Source organism: Chaetodon auriga, chromosome 23 (assembly GCF_051107435.1).
Source record: "Chaetodon auriga isolate fChaAug3 chromosome 23, fChaAug3.hap1, whole genome shotgun sequence".
In the NCBI taxonomy this organism is placed as follows: Eukaryota; Metazoa; Chordata; class Actinopteri; order Chaetodontiformes; family Chaetodontidae; genus Chaetodon; species Chaetodon auriga.
The window spans coordinates 15,081,627-15,102,042 of NC_135096.1; the positions used below are offsets into that span (position 1 = coordinate 15,081,627).

The 20,416-nt window shown below is 46.7% G+C and overlaps 2 protein-coding genes across 2 annotated transcripts; both read right to left on the reverse strand.

Annotated features, from left to right (window-relative positions):
* Positions 1-1,565: 1,565 nt before the first annotated feature.
* mrpl39 (mitochondrial ribosomal protein L39) lies at positions 1,566-7,332 on the reverse strand. The gene is made up of 10 exons (XM_076723658.1): positions 7,160-7,332; positions 6,121-6,327; positions 5,757-5,896; positions 5,444-5,543; positions 5,227-5,294; positions 4,476-4,588; positions 4,278-4,343; positions 4,000-4,153; positions 3,506-3,553; positions 1,566-1,737 (listed from the first exon to the last, which is right to left on the reverse strand). The coding sequence occupies exons 1-10, from the start codon at positions 7,194-7,196 to the stop codon at positions 1,663-1,665; spliced, it is 1,008 nt and encodes a 335-aa protein (XP_076579773.1). The 5' UTR covers positions 7,197-7,332; the 3' UTR covers positions 1,566-1,662.
* A 757-nt stretch (positions 7,333-8,089) lies between these two features.
* LOC143316002 (ras-related protein Rap-2a-like) lies at positions 8,090-19,393 on the reverse strand. The gene is made up of 2 exons (XM_076723659.1): positions 18,609-19,393; positions 8,090-9,366 (listed from the first exon to the last, which is right to left on the reverse strand). The coding sequence occupies exons 1-2, from the start codon at positions 18,920-18,922 to the stop codon at positions 9,129-9,131; spliced, it is 552 nt and encodes a 183-aa protein (XP_076579774.1). The 5' UTR covers positions 18,923-19,393; the 3' UTR covers positions 8,090-9,128.
* Positions 19,394-20,416: the final 1,023 nt, after the last annotated feature.

A 20,416-nucleotide genomic window follows, 5' to 3' on the forward strand; every position in this document is an offset into this window, starting at 1 on the left:
CTCAATATTCAGCCGTCTCCCGCTGAGGGATCTGGACTGTGTTTGAACACAGGAAAAAAAAAAGTTCCTCGTCACTGAGAAGCAGAATGTAAAAACACTCCTTAGATAATCTGAGCATAGAGGTGTTTTGGGGGGTTTTTTTGAGGGCGGGGGGCTACACAGGCTCAAATGTCAAACTGTGACATACAGAGGGGGGAGGGTGGAAGCATTGAACTAACCACCTGTATGATTACACAGATGGTGGACTGACAGCACTGTGATATTAAAAGCTACTGGAATCACTTTTTAATATGAAATGTGTTGGAACTAATGCTTCGTCAAGAGGTTCAAGGAACAGCTTTGGGAAATGAGCTCATGTCTGTGCACAAAGCTGGAGCCGGGAGGCAACTAGCTTAGCTTAGCATGAAGACTGGAAACGAGCAAACAGCTGGCTCGCTCCAAAGCTCATTAATCAACACGTTAGTCCCGTTTCTTCCATCTGATCACGGTAAGTCTATTAAACAAATGAGATCTAACATGTTAATCAGCGGGTGTCAGAGGGGCTGCGAGTCGGAGTTTGGAACTTTGACCACAGCCAGGCTAGCTGCTCAGGCTACGACGATCAGCTGACGGCTCAGCTGAGTCTTTATGGATGAACGAGAACAACTTTTTGCAAGCGCCTTTGTCTGGTTTCATCCCAAACTGACGGCATTTTGTCAGAGAGAGAAGACACTGAGAGTGTGATATTGACTGCTGAAGTCAGCGGGAGGTCACAGACAGAAGCAGGGCGGAGTTTGGTGACTCAACGGCATCGTACGAGACGGAGAGAAGCAGCAAATCCTCTTTCAGCTCGACTAAACTCACTCCTATTGAATGAGGGAACTCAGTATTACCTAAATCTGCATCACATCCTTCTTTCATTAATCATTTTTTATCATTAATCAATGATCGATCATCATAAAGCTTCTGTTAAAAGGTGCTAAAACATTTCGCCTGTGATGCAGAGCAACACGCTGCTGATGCACAGTGGCCGCCTTCGGTTGGATGAGAAAAGGGCGAGTGCTGGCAGAAACCAGACGTGTCGTGTCTAATGTGTCTAAAACGCCTGGAACCCTGGGAAAAAAAAAAAAAAAAGTCAAAAGAAAGCCGCCTCATGGCTCGAATCCTCAGGCTTGCTCACACTTTCTCACACACGACTCCGAACACACTCTGAGGATTGAGAGCCACCTGTTTGACGAGTGACAGGCGCAACAGCTGCACTGCTGCCTGACCTTCAGCCAACAAACTCACACACACACACACAAACACAGACACACACACACACAGCTTTTGTCGTGAAGCAAACTGCTGACACACACACACACACTCAAGCGTTTCCATTTTCACTTTTCTCACTCACTCCTACACACCCGCAATCAGCTGAACACTTAACCACCACCCCACCCCCCCCCGGGGGTGTTAAAATCTTTCTTTTAACACACACACACACACTGCAAGAAGCAAGCATGTATCACAGTGGCATCATGGGAAACAATTCTGTTCAATTTGCGCCGATTTCCATAAGAACGAGATAAGTGATGGTGACTTGTCAAATGTTTTTTTTACACATTTATTGAGCAAACAATACAGTCAGATACATGTCAGAGTGTGTATGTGTGTGTGTGGGAGGTTACGCAGAGGTCGTTACTGGCTGGCTGGAGGTGGAGCTGAGTCAGGAGGGGAGGGTGGAGCTGCTTCTTCAAGGTCTGACACCTCAACCTATGTGAACAACAGAAAAAGGCACATAAATGATTGATTACGTTGACTGTTATTCTAAATAATTCTATCAAACCTCTTTTCTGTGGGTTTGAGAAAGCAGAGCCTGAAAATCACCTTTAAAGGACGTTCCTACAGAGGTGTTAGAGGTTCGTGGGGGCAGGTCTTTGTGGCGTGGGCGGCCGTGTTTTGAGCGCCAGCTGGAGGCAGACGGGGGATATGCTTCCCTACTGCCTGCTGCCGGCTCCCGAAACACGCCGCCCACACATCGCCGCTTTATAAACCCGTTTCTGTCCAGTAACACATGCAAAGAGCGGACAAACCTTTCAACTTTACAATATGACGGATTGCAACAGCCTCCACAGCACAGATTGAATTAATGTCTCTTAAATCACGACTGCATTCACCTGTAACGTGTTCCTGTTATTTTGTCCACCTGGATCCAGCCTTTCAGGCGAAACACTGCAGATGCAATATGAAATCTAACCCAACCTAAAGGTTCAGTGTCTCTACCTTTACCAAAAATACACTGTTTTCTCCACACACTCCGCACACACTGGGCCTGAGAAGACAAACACGTGTCTTGTGCTGACAGAATTAAAACATCCACGTGGTCTTAAACGATCTTTGAGGCACGTCGTGTGTATCAAGGCTCGGTTTGACCGCGTGTGCTGAGAGCACTGCTGTGTAAACGTCCTTCAGAGAGGTTCTGGGCCTGTTACAGTTTATAGCTCCTCTACTGATTAGTGGCAGTGATGCAATGTTAGCACATGGGACGAAAAGGACAGAACAGGTGCCCTCTGTACACGTCATATGCACACTCTACACAGCAAACATTAGTGCATCAGGCGATAGTATGGACCAGTGTCCTCTAAGAGCATAAAGCGGATGTCCTGCAGCTCCTGCAGCAGCTCTGCATCCTAATCCAGAGCTTGTAAAAACTCCAGAAAGACATGATCCAAATACAGTCTGCTTTTAAAGTCGGTCCAACTCTGAGTCCATACTTTTGTCTCTAATAAAGTGCTATTTCATTTCCCTGAATAACCGGATCTATGTGAAAATGAAATGTAGGCCACAGAGCACAGTATGTCATCAGCTGCCAAATCAAGTGTTTCTATTAATGAGTACGTCTTTTTTTTTCATTACGCAAGCAGTGATGCACAGAGAATGCCAGAAAGGCTGCAGCAAAATATATTTCGCCTAGATGGCTCCATCCAAAATTAACCCGTAGCCTAGTTTGAATTTGAAGAATTTCTGCTTCTCTTTCAGCGCTCGAGTCGCACTCGGTTATGCTCAGACAGAGCGGATTCAGCGGCATCAATCAGTGCACGATGGACGTCAACAATAAGAGCCTTGAACCTGGAGAGATTTAAAAATACTCCTTTGCTTGGATCTTGAGTTGGTGTCTGCGTCTTTGATGTCAAGTTCAGAAAATAACACTTTGTCCTTCATGACGAGGATGAGACCTGCTTTCTCCTGAACGCTGCAGCCCACGCTGAGTCTCCGCTCTCTGTTTTTGCCAAAATACAAATGCAAAGCAATAAAAATAGCTGCGTTAAATCCCATCCTCTGGCTGCTTTGTCAAATCTGAAGTGAAGACGGCTGCAGCCAGGGAGCGAGCTGGCTGAATGAGGACCAGGATCCAGCACCCAGACCAGACCGCTGCCCCAGACCAGCCCTCCTTCCCTGAGCTGGCCTCAGTGCTTCGGCTCTGATGTCACTGCTGTGGGACGCGTGTGTGTGGTAGAAAGCAGATATTTGTTATTCTTACCAGTTTCTCTGCCCGCTGCCTCAGTTTCCTCCAGACTGTGTGGTGAGCCTGCAGAGAAGAAGACAACGTGACGAGCAGGCACATGAAGCCATAAGTCACTTTACTGAGCCGCGGCTTTGATATTAAAAGAGCACTTCAGCCTCATACATGATCTGTTCCATGGCAACACAGGTTTTATTAATAACCTCGAGGGAAACCACAGACCGTGAAAGAATCACTTTTTTCTTGAAAGCACTGCAACCTGTAATCACCTGAAGTGAAGGTGCCAATAGATGTCATTTTCCACTGATAGCAGCTAAATTAGACATTTTCATGGCACAGAAACCAAGGCCTAATCCCTTTTCCTGTAAAATTCACACCATTGAAGGACTAAATCAGGTCCCTGCCACAATAAAACACAGGAGAATCCACAGAAATGTATTTTTAAGTGGTAAATAAAATGATCAAATGCATTAAAGTGCTGTTACGTCACCATAATCCACACACGTGCCTACCTGCAGCTGCAGAGGCAGGGAGAGGCCCTGTGCTCGACGGTGGAGGCCCCAGGGTCCCTGTCCCAGGCTGTGCAGGGCCGTCACCTCGTACTGGGAGCACAGGCCCGTCCTGGCCGTCAGGGGGCCCGCACTCAGCAGCACATGGTCACCACATCTGTGGAAGGTGAGGAGGGACGTGAACAAACAGACACGCTCCTTTAGATACACACAGTGTGACGTGAAACTCACATAAGACAGGAAATGACGGATTAAACCACAATACAAGGAGGAAAAGTCACCTGTAGAGCATCACTGTGCCTTTGGGACTTTGCGCTGCCTTCTGTTCCACCTCTTCCTGTTTACACCTGGGAGAGACACAGAAAAGGCTCATCAACGATAACTATTATCATCATGCATTTATTAAACAGCACCAAGAGACAAAAGAAGGACAGAGGACTGAAGTGAGGACAGCGGTGAAAGGAGACATGAAAGTCTACCTGCTGTGTGAGAAGACTTCCAGCGCCACAGAGGACGCCACCTCCAGAGGCTCCCAGGCCAGGTCCTGGTGGATGAGGTGCTGGGCCCCTCGGGTCAGAGACCGCAACGACTCCTGGAGGGAAAAGCAGCCACGTTAGTTTCAAAACACAACTCGCCTGCACTCAGTAAGGATCTGCAATCCAAGGCCTGAAGCCACGAATAAAAGCTCTGAATCAGTCCTCCCCTGTAGCTGCTGGTAGTAAAGAGAGGCTTGATTTTAAAGGTGAAAGGAAAAACTTCCTCTAATACATCACCAGCTGTCTCTGTCTCACACACAAATAGTATCAGAAACCACCAGGTGCTTCACACACCCAGCAATGCTAACACTCTCATTTTTGCCAAAAACATGGCTAAAGATAGCAGCAGGCAGAGTTTAAAAGAGGGAACTAGCACAACAGCTAAATAATAACTGAATGATGACTCAAGGAGCAGTCACAAGTTTCTTCTTCCTCTCACTATCCATTTTAACCAGCGTAAGTCCAGCTAAGTAAAGTGTCTGTCTCTGAGGTCTGCAACAGGAGAGTGTGTGTGAGTAAGGTGGATTATGATCACTTCGAAGAGAAACTTCACATCAGCTGGAACGGTCAGTTTTTACTGACCTCTAATGGTTGAAATTATTATTATTTGTTTTTGCACACTAGAAAATATTCGCTCTGAAAGTGGATGCCTGCTTTGACACACACACACACGCACGCGCACACACACACAGACCTCGGAGGGAGTCCATGAGTCCAGCTGAGGGTCGAGGACCACGTCACAGCAGAAGGCCCCTGAAGTGACTGCAGGAGAAGACAGAGCTGTGAACTACAAAGACCTGCAGACGTTTAAATTCTGTGTCACCTTCCTGACTGACTGACCAAAAATAAACTCTACAGCTATCTGATGGCTGGCCAGGTGAGTGTGGAGGCACCAAGAGAAAATCCTCTACCTGGCACCTCCGGCGTGCTGAGCAGCTGCACGGCAAAGTCGTCTTTGAACGCAGTCTCCAGCACTTGGCCCAGCAAGGCAGCGCAGGAACGCCAAAAGGCCTGAGGGGACACAAGAGGACACGCTGAACGTCCCCAAAATGAACATAAAGACATGCAGATAAAAAAAAAAAAAGCTGACAGAAAAGCCATTTGGAAGCTTTGAGAGGTCGTTAAGGAAAGATGAGATGTCACACAGATCCTGTTGCATCACAAAGACAAATCAGGAGATGCTGAATGTCGTATTAAATAAAAAATCTGCGGTTGTTAAAATACCTGGTTGACCAGCGTTGGGTCACTGTCTTTAAATGTGAGCAGCGTGAGCGAGCAGGAGCTGGTGAGGGGCTGGTGGAGGGGCCACGGCTCCCCGTCCACCAGGGCCAGCACAGAGTTGGTCACATGATACTCTGTCAGGTCTGAGGGAGACAGAGGAGTTCATCTGAGTGCAAAACGAGTATTTATTTATAGTGAAACTACATTTTTAATCCAGGCAAATGAAGCTGAGGCGTTCAGTTTCTCACAGATTGTGTCAGAAAAGGCAGACATGACTTTAAAAATGCTTCCAAAGGCTGTTAAATCCAAACTGTTTCTGTATACAGTCGAGGGAGTCGCACACACTTCTTGCGTCCCTTTCACTCACGTCGGGCACAGCTCAGTGGAGTGGACATTCCCCTGTTCATGACCAGCAGCGTCCCCTCCAGCCCCGGGCCCTGCATGGACACCTCTATCTTCTCGATGCGAGGATACAGAGCCCTCTGCCTGGCCTGCTCTCGGGAGAAGACGGCGTTGCGCTGGCTGCGGACCTCAGCGAGCGTTGGACGCACAGCCGCTGCGGCAGACGCAAAGCCTGGAGGGGGGAAGAGGACGGACGGGTGGATTCAGCCGAAAATATGGATGCAGGAGGAAAGAGAGGAACCAAAGGGACAGCAGACGATTGGCTCATCGCTACACTTGGGGTCTCTTACCAATTTTGCATGTCAAAGTCTCTCGAGGAGCTTTGTGAAGTCACAGAAATAAACCCTGAGGACGCCACAGTCCTGATCAGTGACAGGGGCACCAAACAAGCCACTGAAGTGCATTATGGGAAGTGTAGGCTCTAGTGTTTTTGGAGCTCGGCCCATACCAGATAAAAGTCAGGATATGTATTTGCTATAACTTTACAATTCGTGTCAGGATGGACCATTGGCACACTTTAATAATACTGACAATCATAATCAAGGTGTTTTAAGGTATTTACATCGCAGCTTTATATGGTGCCACCTTTGGACAAGCTGAATAATTTTCTTGCAGAGCTAAAAAAAAAAAAAATAAGTTGACGCTACTCGGAGTATGTAATGCTGCAAATAAGGGGGTTAAAAAATAAATGAGAGGCTAGCCAACCGACATTACCGTCTCCCCATTTTCGTGGCATTTGAGGCTAAAAGTCGACCTAATATAACACAAGACGTCTTTCAACATTGAGCTAACTTGGACACGAGGGCAGACATTTTAATACGTCACAGCAGAATATGTATAATTTTATTAATCATACCTGTCCTGCTCAGTCAAATCAAAATGTCTGCTGTGAAAACAGTCCATTTATTCAGTCTCACCTGCAGCATGAAGCTGTCGCCTGTCATTTCACCTAGCTAGCTCACATGCTAATGCTAGCCGGTTAACGTTAGCTAAAGGCTACTCACGGCGCTGGAGGACGTGACACACGGTTCTGGTCGCCATTGTGAAAAATATTTCCACGGGTGAGGACAAAAACAACCTCAAACAGATTCAGAGGGCGAATGGATAAACGTCTGTCACTCCAGCCTCTCACTGAAGGACGCCATGCCTGTTTCGTGTGCAACTCGTATTTGGGTCCGGCTAGGAACTGAAGTCAGTATCTTGAATGGTCCGTGTGCGGAAAAGTCCGAAGTGCTGTTCCGATTTATGACAGCAGGTGTCGCTGTTGGCAGTCATTTCAGTAAGGCTGATACAAAGGAACGCAAATATTATATTCTGTTAACAAAGAGTAAAATCACCGTCTCTGTCAGCACCATTTTCATTAAGATCTTCACTGATAACATAAAATATCGCTGTGAAAAACTACATTGATATTCCTCGACGCATTTGCACTAAAGTTTTGATATTCACGGTGTCCATCTAAAATTTATTTCTGAATTACTTCAGTCTCTGTCTCCTGTGTTGAAACACTGTTGCTCTAATGCTGATTGGAAGGAATCCAAAGTTATGATCTTACCTCTACAGTCTCACATGTCCCCAATTTCATCCTCTAATGGACTGTAATGGCACTCACAATTTGACAAATGCTTGTTGGATTTTTCAGGACCAGAATCAGCAATAAGTGTTGGCACTAATGGCAGCAGCAGGAGCAGCAGGACGCCGGGCCAGGGAACGCCGCCGCAGAACCAAAACATCATAAATCACCTCGACGCGGGCCGAGATGGAGCCAGATTACTGTTAAATAGCAAAGCTGAAAGGTTTGAGTGCAAATTGTATGACCTCTGGAGGTGAAAGTAAAACGAGAGCAGTAACTGCAAAGACAGTCGGGAGGAACTGCTTTTACAAATTGAAGAAATACAGTTTAAATTCAGACGAAATGAAGACACAGCAATGAACAGGCACCACACATTTGTGCATAAAGATTTATTTTTTGTTGAAAATAAGTGTTTCTGACACTGAACCACTAACATATCTGATGTGACTTAAGATAAATGAACTATACACTGACACTGATGTTCACTTCATACAATGGAACAAGGCATTTGTATCATCTGTAAGGTGTAAAGACAAGTGTCCGTACATTTTAATGACTGATTGATTGTTTCATCAGTTGACTGATTGATACTGTCTCTTTGGGAAAGGTTGATTGTACTCAATGTCAGTGTGACAGTACAACTTCATGCACACATCATCCACAGTATGACAACATTTGGGATCTTCTGAATGAATTTCCCCAAAGGTGCGGTTTCCTTTTTAAACATTCATTCATCTATTCATTCATTCATTCGTAGTTAGGCGGGCCTGCTGTGAAATTCCCTTCCAGTACGATCTCCTTCACAGTGGTGTTACTTGACATCCCTTCAGAAACTCGGTGATTGGTCTTGCACTGTCAAAAAGTCCCAAAAGTGCAAAAAGAAAAACACAAGCAGAAGGAAGCAGGGCCAATAAAACACTGCCATCCCCGCTTGGGCCTATGGCTGGTTTCCCAAAAGAATTAAGCACTATGATCCTCTTTGTTGATGGCTTTTAAGATGGTTTTGGCACCGTGCTGCCTTTGGGAAACCCCCGAAAATTTGCCTCTGTTAATCGGGAGGGCGGTGGTGAATGTGGGAGGTCAAGTGTTGGTTTTTGTTTTCTTTCAAGGGAAAATCCACCCTGTGTGTCCGAGGAGTGATGAATGTTGAAATAAAACTTTCCTTTAATCTGCTTCGTGTACTTCTGCTTCAGTTCGTGATTTCCTACATTTCCCAGAACGCCTCTCGACCACAGCACAGGCCAAAAACTGCTAGATACAGAAAGCAGGTAGAAACAGTTTTCGAAAGAGTGGATTTTTCCTGTAAACCCCTCCGTCGTCAATCTATCTAACATGAACTCATTTGCATTTTAACTTCTAGTCATCCTCCCATCCATCATCTCCAGCGTACTGATCAGCTGCTACTGTACGCTGCAGGCGGGGCAGCACGTCTCTCTCCGGTCCGGCAGAGGGCAGAAGTCCATCTGCCTCACGATCTCGGCGAAAAGCTCGTCCACCATGGTCTTGCTCTTGGCCGACGTCTCCATGAAGGGGCAGCCCCAGTCCTCGGCCAGCGCCTGGCCCTCGCTGGGGGACACTTCCCTCTCCTCCTCCAGGTCCACCTTATTACCCACCAGCACCACCGGCACCTGCTGATACCTGCAAATGAGAAGCAATATCAGAGGACTGACATCAGAAATGTGCTGCCTTCTCCTCCGCTGGGTGTGTTTTGTTACGACAGGAACTTCCTGATACCTCAGGGAGAAAGCGTGAGAGAAAGAGAGACTAAACTCAGTGGCAGCATGTGTGTGTGGGTGTGCGTGTGTGTGTGTGTGTGCATTGTTGGCCTACATATTGTATTTGTTAGATGCTGAAACAATAAAGGTTTTCAACAATGCACAATTGAGCCACATTCAGTCCCAGCTTCCCAGGAGGCCTCCATCACTCCTCGGGCGTCTAATATCAGTGGGCGGCCCCATTGGAAAACTGTCATCAAAAAAAAATGAAATAAATAAATAAATAAGTGCCTCTTTTGACGGCTGTGATGCTCTATTTATTCCAGGATACATTATACACGCGTTAGCATGGCATGCGAGCTGTACATTTAATGGCCTCCAGTTCTTGTTTAAAATCATTAGCCCTCCGCTCTGCGCCGTTTCCATCATGCACTAAGCATGTCTTAACGGATCAAAAGCTCTCTTCCCCAGCGTGTGGCTTACAATCCCAGTCCTCCTCCATCTGAGCCATCAATACAAGGAAACCAGGCTGGGGAGAGTAATGGTATAGGTTATTGAATAATTGAATAAAGCTAATGTGCTGCTCTCACATGAGGGAGCGTGAGCATTGGCCTGAGCTCGGAAATAACTGTTTTCTACTTAATATTTTTAGCTTTAGCTCTGGTGTGTCCCTAAATTTAAAACTTCACAGTGTCTATAATCAATATTTTTAAATGAATGAAACTAATGAGTATTTCTGTGTGAAAGGGGGCGCTCATTGCAACAATCCCACAGAGAATTATCACGCAAGCTGTCGGCTTTTTAGCCTTTTTACGCCTTTTTTTGGGCCTGCACCTTTACATTTATAGAAGCAGAAAAGCAGCAAAAGAACCAAATATTTCCCTCACAACAAATAACCAACTGTTTGCTAACAATAACATGGCAGCGCTGTGCTCACTGCTTGTTTCTGCTGCCCCCATGTGGCCTAAAAATGATCGCACGTTTAACGCTACAACATACAATGATATTTAGGACAGCAGTGTCCTTTCAAAGAGCGGCTGTCTCACAGATGTGTACATGAAGGTTGCTCCAGTACAAAGGCAGTTACTTTGTTTAGGAACTAGATATTTCATTTCAGCTGGACGCCCTTCATGTTTCATCTGATTAAATAACTACAGAATGTCAATTACAGAGGGTATATATTCTCACAACAGGTAATGGCACAGAGCACCTAATAGCCTCAACCATCAGTCATTCCTAAGTGCATCCGAGCCCGGCTTATTGATCCACTGGTGCTATTGAGAAATGGGCTCTTATCTACAAATTGGTGGCCCGCTGCCACACTGCTCAGCTGGGAGAAGAGCTGAGGCGTGGAAAAGAGCTGGCAAACGTCTCAGTGAGCTAAAGAGCTCCAGAGTGCTGGAGGAAATGAGTGCAGGCAGCAGGGTGGAGGAATGAGCACAGAGAGGTGGAGCACTCCGGCTGGACCTGCTGAAGTGTTCTTGAGCTAGACCCTTCAAGTTTCAAGGGTGCCGCACCGGCTCGGGCTCGGCTTGACCTCTGACGTCCCAGAGGAATTCACGTGTGAAGTAAAAACGGGACATGATTGAAGATAATGTCAGCAATTTCTTCCTAATTGGTCGAAAAACATGCTTCAGGGCCGCCAAGCAGAGAGAGCTCGCTCAGGAAGGCTCAAATGTCAAAGACTTCCCCGCAGCTTGACATTTCTCCCCACAGCCACTGCACTGTGCAACACACACACGCATGCAAGCAGCAGCTGACCTCAGCAGGACAAGCATCTTGCATGGCCTATGTGTTTGGAAAGCTGGAGTCTAGAGGGTGTGAAGTGTGAACAAGGAGAGCACCATGCAGACAAATGCAATCTGACAGCCTTGCAGGAGAAACTCTATATATAACTACAAAGACACAGGGAGAGCCAGCTTCTCCGGGGTGGGGTGGGGTGGGTGGGGAGTTTGCATTGAGATTGTTTGTTGCAGCATCAAACTACCACTCCCTCCTCGCCAGATGAGGAGAAACTGAAACTGCTCGACACAGCATGAACAAAAAGTTGCCCCATGGCTGAGATCATGTATTATTGAAGAGCCTGTCAGTCAGCGTTTGGGGTTAAACAGCACAGTTTTGCCAGCTGGGGTGCTCACTGCTCCACATCAGAGCCACCTCTACCTGCAGCAGAAGGCTTGACCATGCGCCAACTATGTTCTGATGCCTGCAATGTTTGCTTTTTTTAACAATTTTCACACAAAAAGGTCAGAATTTCTGCATCTGCACAAGCTCTTCGATCCTCTTTAATTCTATATGATGAGACATTATTGGCGCACAAGAGTTGGCAAACGTGCATGATGGGAATTATCAGCACAGTTGGAATGTGTTTGGATAGCTCGGCTGTATGGAGATGCAGCTTTATGCTTTGAAGAAGCAGGGGGAGAGCAGATGCATTGGATTTATGGATAACATAACGCTGTTCATCCATTTGTGTAGAGCCAGAGGTTGAAATGCTGCATCCTCATTAACCAACGTGGGCTCTTGAATAACTTTTGCTGCCATACGTTTGACCTTTAGAGCACACAAAAGCTCGTTATTGTCTCTGCAGGGTGTTGTTCAAACTGGAAAAAAAGGCAAACACGCAAACCCTCCCACACACAGAGAATCAGTGTTTATAACTCCCCCCAAAAAAACACAGATTCCACATTTTCCACTTAGCCCAAAGGTACAGCAGCCTTATTAAGGCTACCTGCTGGGCTAAATAGCTACAGTGACTTCACTCGCCTGTTTTCACGAGCCCCACAGCAGCGTGCAAGTTACAAAAGAACACCGCGAAGCCCCCCAACCCTGCAGCCGCCTCCTTGCTCTCTGCATCTGCTGTTAATTAGCAGTTGGAGCAGCCTCACCGTGTGACAGCCAGCCCAACGCATGTATCCGTTTGTACCACTGGACAGAGAAATCACAGGACCTGCAGTGCCGACGCTGCGTTAACTCCCGAGGGGCGTCGCTGCTGCAGAACAAAGCGTCTTCAGCTAATGTTTCTGTAGCGCCTCGGCATCCCGTCGACATGCAGAAGAAAGCGGGGAAACAAAATAACACAACCGCAAACATTCCTGTGATAAACAGACAAAGCGAGGGCCTGCACGGCAGATGGAGACGGCCTTTTTATGATGAAACCCCAAGCCTCATTTCCATCTTTAATGATGCAGCCCAGCTCCTCCAGATTATCTTCTTTTCTTTACTGCAGATGCAAAGACAATATAGGCAGTATGGGAGACAACAGACAGTTCCTCATTAGTTTTATTATTCCCACTGTTCTGTGCAGTTAAACGAACATAACGCACCCAGATGGGAGAGCGAGGAAGCTAAATTGAATTAATATGCTGTTGATGTATAAGTCAGATTTGCGTTTTAAATGTTGGCAATCCAAGGGAGGAGATTTTCATCAGTGCAGTTAAGTGTGGAGCCCGAGCTTCTCTTATTAGGTCGTTATCCAAAAGAACATAAGGAGGAACGAGCGAATCCAGTTAGATCTATGTTTGTTACAGGCAGAATGGATGACAGTACCGTCATGGAGAAATGTGAATGACTACAAGAACTGTCTGCATGTACATCCTCAGCTACTCTATGAAGGGAAAACCAGAGCTATCGACAGAAATATGGAGTCCTTTTATCAATTATCTTGAACACTTTGGAGATGAAGCTGAACTCTGTTGATTACTAGCTGCTTCTTCTCTTTCATTTTCACTGCATGTGTAGCTGAAGTGTATTTCCTTGCTTATAAAACTCCAAAAAGTCTTCTTCATCCTCATCTTTTCTTTTGTTTCTGGGCTCATTATCACCACCGACTGTCAACCAGTGGCACAGCAGCAGGGCTGCGGTTGGACCTGCTTATATTACCTTCTCCATTCACCCATCCGGCTGCCGTACGAGGTGCCACCTGTTCGAACCACCCACCCTCTGAAAAGTGGATGGCCTCTCTGACTCCTTCGCTCCCCACATCGCACACAAGATCACAGATAGAGACCAAAGCAAGCAGACCCCCTGCTTTAAAGGCCGGAAAAAGTTGTCCTCTTACACGTTAGATGTGGCTGAAATGACGCTTTCAGATATTTCCGAGCTGCCAGAAAGCTACCAGTCAGCTGTGAACGTGATAAATGGTAGAGGCTGGTGAAAACACTCATGTGAGCGCAGCGCAGCACTTTACACACCAACAATGAGCACTTTACTGGTAGCTCTCCTTAACGCACATTTCAAACCACGCCGGCTGCTTTAACAACTCTCTCCTGCCTGATGGCAACACTAAAAGCCTGAGGTCAGGAAGTTGCTTTGTACCTACACCAAAGTCCCCCCTGGGATACGTAGTTTTGGCCTCTCCACCCTGTTCCCACTCAGCGGTGCGTGATGCTCACCTCCTGCTATTAGACACAGCATCAGTGCAGCGTGAAAACGCAGCTCGAGCGCTTTGAACGCGCTTCCTCCTCCCGGGCCGACAGAACAGTAAATCTTTACAAGCAAAGATCTTTGCAGGCGAGGAGATGATTAGATCTGGAGGAGGGCTACACCCAGATGTTGTTCTCACAGATAGCAACTAACGCGGGGTTAATTTGGTTAGTCTGTGAAGTGCTTAAGTCTACTGAGGGTGAGCCAGAGATGGTGCGTTCAAGCTCAAATATGTATCAATTATACATATAAGCAATGAAAAGTGGAAAACATCATCATGGCAGAGTATCTCACACAGATTCTCTTACTTTCTGTCTGCCGGAGGAGAGAAAATGAATCATTTGGGTCATTGCAGCGCATGGCTAATGTGCTAATTCATGGTATTACATGTCCATTTTCCTGTTGTTAATGATGGCGAGCGATCATTTCAACATGACAGCGCTGTTTCTGTGAAGCTCACATCATCTTATTGAAGCGTTACAGTGATCCTGACGCGTCGAGTTCAGCAGAAACTGGTGATTTTGCTGTGTGTGAAGTCAAATTTGCAGCCTCGTCACAGCAGAGTCGGTACAAGTTGGGGCTAATTTCTATGACGAATACATGGCAGCAAAGGAAGGGGGGGGGGGGGGGGGGTGCTGACAACGCTGAGGAGCAGTTTGACATTTTGGGAAATATTATTCACTTTCTTGCCAAGAGTGAAAAATGGGAACCAGAAACACCTAACTTGACAATTTCCTAGCCAAGAAACAGCCAGACACATAAATCCTTGTAAAACAGGGAATTATTGTTTTTACAGTTTTTGAACAAATTAGATATCGTGTGTTCAATCAATGAGCTTTACAGGCGCTGGCAGGCAGATTTTTCTACCTTTGGAGAGGCCCCGGCTCGCTCTCTCCCCCTGTTCAAAGTCTTTATGATAGGCTGAGCTAACCGGCTGTTGGCTCCAATGAAATATTTACAGGTATCAATCTTCTCATCTGACTCTGAGTGTGTTTCCCCTCATGTCGGCAGATCGCTCCAAATGTATTTCCTGCTTCTCGCTCGAGCCAAGACAATGGCGGTGACATGTAAAGAGGAAACAAGGCACCTGCGCCACACACAGCAGCAACATATATGATCCTCACCCCCACCGAGAGCCCTGCATAAGCGTCCTGGTTTATACGACTCCCTAATGGAGGCCTGATGTCTTCTTGGCTTCCAAGCCAACACAATCCCATTACGTTCTGGTGAGTGGGCACATACTATATCTCTGTATGGTGCTTGTTGCTGCTGCTGGCTCAGCAAGAAGTTTGGGCGGAGGGAGGCTGGTCTCCTGGAGAAAGCTAACGCAGAGCCGGAGCTGCGTCGTGTTGTTTCATTAAAGATGGACACCCGGTGGATTTGGGCATGTTTAAATGTTTGTCCCCTCTGTCCTGAAACCTGGCAGTGGTGTTAATGCATGTGCTGCATCACAGAAAGGCCTGTTTGATATATCTGTGGCCTCGTGTTGATTATTCCTCCATTCTTCTTGAATGACATCGCTCTGACTCATCCTTTCTCTCTCAGCGAGTACAACACAGTGAATTTCGGGGGGTGGGGGTGGGGGTGGGGGTGGGGCGGCCAAACGATGAAATGAGCAAATGTGTAAGAGGACGTCTCACTGTGCGCCGACGTGGAGGATGAACGCAGCCGACTGTAGTTAAGTACAGGAGTTTGTGTGTGCCTGCTGGCCTGATCTCTGATCAGCTTCATAGGTAATACGAGGAAGCGACCTTTTCATCTCATGATTGATTATCTCATTATCTCCAGATTACAAAGCTCGTTTTCTCGAGTTAACGAAATAATTAACTCGAGATAATGTCATTGAAAAAGTAATTGGAAGCGTGGCCTTTCTCAGCGTCTCTGCTTGAGAACGAGTTTCAGGTGCTTGTACTTTACTGGAGTATTTAGTTTTCATGCTACATTTCAGAATACTGCACTTTGTACTTCACTACAATTACTTGACAGCTTTAGTTACTTTATAAATGAGGATATTTGCGTGAAAAACATGTGAGGAGCTTGTAAAAGAAAGACATTTTGGTATAAATAGAATATACAAGTACAGCTGATACACGCCGATCAATCAGTCAGTTGATTGACGGGTAATTCACATTAATTCACAACTGTTTTGATAAAAAGACAAAAACAAATGTGAAGATTTGCTGCTTTTTCTTCTAATTATTTGGACAATTAAAATAAATAATTTGGAGGTTTGGACTGCTTTGAGTACTTCCATGTTTAATACTTGAAGTATATTTTCCTGATTATACTTGCATACTTAAATTTCAGTAACATTTTTCTGCAGGACTTTTACTTTTTACATTGTGGTATTAGTACTTTTACTGCAGGAAAAGATCTGAATACTTCCCTTTCCTGGATTTATGTCCATGCTAAAATATTTTTCTGTATATATTTCAGGGTGTTTTACTTCCATGCACTTTCAGACATACAGTAACAATCCCTCCTTCAAACCCAGAGCAGTGTGAAATAAAACAATGAAATATTTATAGGCATACACTTGAGGACAGTGGCGGCTGGTGCAGTGTAGGCAGCTGCACTGGGTGGCGGCTGGCTGGAGGCAGCAGAGCGCCGTTTTATCCATCGTTAGATTTGTCGTTTCAGAGGAGTTCCCCCGTGCGCTCGTCCCCGCCGCGCCTCATCAGCTGCGACGCTCGGCCGGTGACGTCGGTGCCACGAGGGCATTGGGTTCACTCCGGGGGGTGGAGGTGGAAAGCACTGCAGCAGGCCATGCAGGTTGAATTATAAATCATTATTACACAATATGCAGTGAGTTGAAAGACGCTGCCAAGAGCAAGTGCATCTAAATACGAGCTTGCTTTTAATCAGTGAAACAGCTCTGGAAGTGCAAAATGCACAAGAGAGACGACTGACGGGAGACACGCAGCAGGTGAGATGAGGAGAAATGAAGGATCAGAGGTGTGGGCGAGCTTGCAAAGATCAGTGTGTGGACTACTTCCTGGTCCTGTGGTCCCGTCCTGATCTTAAAACGGGATAATGGTGCAAATGCTCAGCCTCCCCGCAGGTTAAAGGATAATTGTGCTTTTTTACAGCATGCTTTTATTTTCCGAGCTTCCCAGAACAGGGAGGTTATGTGCTGGCCTATTTATTGGCTGGAGCAGTGACTTCCTGGAGTCTCAGCTGGTTGCCTGGCAACCTCACGGTGTTTACAAGACTCCAAGAGGTCACTGCACCCTGCAGAGAAACGGTCCAGCGCGCACGTTTTCAGTTTCAGAGCAGATTAAACAAATGCGACGTGTGTTTAGAGCTTCAGAGTCGGGCTCATCTTTCAAACATCTGGATGGAGCCACGCTAGCTGTTTCCCCCTGCTTCCAGTCTTTATGCTAAGCTAAGCTAACCGTCTCCTGGCCACACCTTCATAATTAATGGACAGATATGGGTGGTCTCATTCGCCTGTTCCTTTAAATGCATCACCAAGCTGTCGGCTGTGAACGTCCACCACAGTTTACATACAATCGGACTGCCTCAACTGTCAGCTATTCCTGCATAAATCCATGCAAATAACACCCAAAGTGGAATAAAACTCCTTTAAATTGTCTCAAGTGCAAGAGAGTACAGACTCTACAGGCAGCAGTTGTGAACTTTGGTCATCTTGTTGCACAAAATCCTCCAGGAGCAGAAAAGGTGTTTTGTTCCAGACACTGAGAGGCCTGAGTGATCAGTACAGGTCGGCACACCCTGAAGGGCCCAGGAGGGATTACTGGGCCTCAGAGTGGCAGAGACGTGTCACTGGTCATCATATTTGAATGAAATATCTGTGGCTAACTGTCCTGCTTGTCCTCCTGCAACACTCATAAAACACCACTGAACGTAATTAAAGCTGCGGCATCCATCAATGATCCGTTTGTGATTTGGAAACCAAACATCCTTTCGCAACCTTTGCCAGTCACGTGACCTGGCAGGCCACCAGAACTACAAGACCAAATCTATTCAAGCCCTTTCGATGTTGAGCTGCACCGACTCCTAACTTGCAGATGACAGTCACAGCTGCAGCCCGTCCGTGTCATTAAACACACCAAGGCCAAAAACACCAATATGTCAGAGCCAGAAGGAGAGATCCCAGCCTGCCTCCACTCTCCCTCTCTCCCAGCCATGGGATGAGCTCAGTGGATTTGTTGAGTAATGGAGCGGACTGATCAAAGCCATCCAGAGTTAGTCATGTGTGAGAGACAGAGAATATCAAACCCAGCGAGAGTTCAGCGGGTTGATGCGTGACAGGTGAGCCACAGCTGGGCCCTCATGAGGAACATATGAGGCCGGCCGAGGCTTCTCACGAAGCCTGGAGGAGATCAGGAGAGAGGAAGAGGAGGGAGCTGAGGGGAGGCAAGTTTGAGGTGACTCCTGGCCTGAACAGTTCAAAAATATATAGATATAAACTAAGAAAAACATTTTTAGTGGCTCTTCAAGTGGGTTTGCTGCACATTTAGGGGCCCTTGGGAGGTTTCAGGGGGGTATTCAGCAAAATGCCTGATTTGATTGTTTTATTTCACTATAAATCAATAAGGGAATTACAAACGAATGAATGGTGACTCTAACTTTCCATCCCTCCATCACAGCCAACTTTTGGTGGCCATCTTTCTTCTGGGATGTGTCTGCTCGTTTGAGGAGCCTCTAGCAGAATGAATAACCTCTGGTCTATAGCATCAACAACACAATGGTGGCTCGTGTGATGAAGTGTCTCACCGTTTGACCCTGATGATCTGGTCCCTCATGGGCTTGATGTCCTGAAAACTTTGCTGGTTGACCAGACTGTAGACCAGAATGAAGCCTTGGCCGTTCCTGATGTAGAGGTCCCTCATTGAGGCGAACTGCTCGGTGCCGGCGGTGTCGAGGATCTCCAGCACCGACGGAGAGGAGTCCACCTCGATCTCCTTCCTGTAGAAATCTTCAATGGTCGGGTCGTACTTCTCTATGAATGTCCCGGTGACAAACTGGACCGTCAGCGCGGACTTCCCCACCCCGCCGCTGCCGAGCACCACCACCTTATACTCCCGCATAGCGCTCCTGCGGACTTGAATCCGGCATGCAGAGAATCACCGTCTACAGCAGCGGATCGGAGACACGCATCCCCACGCACGGCAGCCCGCACTCACACTGCAGCCATGACCCACTGAGAGCCGACGGTAGACGAGATGCGGTTCCAGGCGGGCGAATTGAGAAGATGCTGGAGCATGTAGCCCTGAGATGCACAGCCACAGCCTCTACTCAGACATCCCCACGCTATCTTGCAGGGACACCATTCCAGAGGCATTCATAATGCAGTAAGGCGTCGGTGTGGCAAAAATAAGATTGGCTATTATTAGAAACAACGAGACGGCACATCTTTATGTGTGCCGACTAAACAGAAGGCTAGCACTACATTTCTCTGCACGGTGGGGTACAGTTAAAGGCAAAGAGCCTATTTATCCTGGAGCAGACTACAGTGCTGGGAATCCACGCCTCTGGAGTCGGTGCATCCACTGGATGTTGCTGTTTCCTGGAAGATATGGAGGGTGATTAGTGCCACAGAGCAGCAGTGGGAGGATGATGGGGATGAGCTGACTGAGTGGAAATAAAGAGGAAAAAATCAAGTGTGGTGCCAAATCATCCTTTTCATAAGCTGTGAAAGGGTTGTTTTCATTGTGGAAATGACATTATGAGTACGATAAAGCATAAAAACTCATTTTTGAAGAAGCTGCCAGTCTGGAAAACAAAGCAGTTACAACACATTAAATGACAAATACATGCACTTCCTGGTCTGACATCTGCACTGTCCTGTCCCTTAAGGTTCAGTTGGGTTAAGGCAAAGAAATCAAATACAAATAATAACAAACCATCATGGTCAACATCCATCGCCTCACGCCTCCACAGATGAGGCGGCTCTGCATTCTCCTCCTTTACTCCTGAGACCAGAGCCTGAACGTTGACACATTTTTTGGGCTTTTGCTGAAACACCTTTTCACCTTTGTCATTTTTCTTTTAGCCGTAGAGCGTTTTTTTTATTTCTCCAGGGACATCTGTGTGATGCAGGTCTTCAGTGTTTACGTTCCTCTGCGGTACGGTGGGACGTGGCCCGACCTCTCCACACATCATTAGACAGAACACTAACTGTGCTCCAGCCATTAAAACTGTGGTATTAATGACCCTTCATATGGATATCTGTTTCAAAAAATGCTCCACTTCAGTGACAGGAAATGACAGAGAACAACAAATGAGAGTTTGCTTGTCCTGGTCCAAGGCCGTAACCCTGTGTTTATCATCTGCAGCTAAAACTCTGGAAAGCTCGGAGCCACTTTAATGAGAGCGGCACAAGCCTTTGCCGTCAGTCGTTGTCTGTTAGCTGCCAGCTCTGATCGCCTGTGATCTGCTTTTTATTTACTTTTATGGCAGTGATTCCTGAAGTGGAGTTGAGGGACCAGCAGGACTCTTTGAGAGGGCCCTGAAGAAAAACTAGGGGACACACTGAGAGGACGTTTAGTCTCTCTAATACACAGCAACAATCACGCAACAAG

Bases quoted from the DNA above. Each gene is read 5' to 3' on its own strand.
- mrpl39 (XM_076723658.1), bottom strand. From the start codon at position 7,196: ATGGCGACCAGAACCGTGTGTCACGTCCTCCAGCGCC. The intron at 5,295-5,443 runs GTAGAGGATTTT...CTTCTCCTGCAG, and splicing joins CAGCACGCCGGAGGTGCCAG to TCACTTCAGGGGCCTTCTGC. The intron at 1,738-3,505 runs GTAAGAATAACA...TTGTTCACATAG, and splicing joins GGCAGCGGGCAGAGAAACTG to GTTGAGGTGTCAGACCTTGA.
- LOC143316002 (XM_076723659.1), bottom strand. From the start codon at position 18,922: ATGCGGGAGTATAAGGTGGTGGTGCTCGGCAGCGGCGGGGTGGGGAAG. The intron at 9,367-18,608 runs GTGAGACACTTC...TCTCATTTGCAG, and splicing joins CAGATCATCAGGGTCAAACG to GTATCAGCAGGTGCCGGTGG.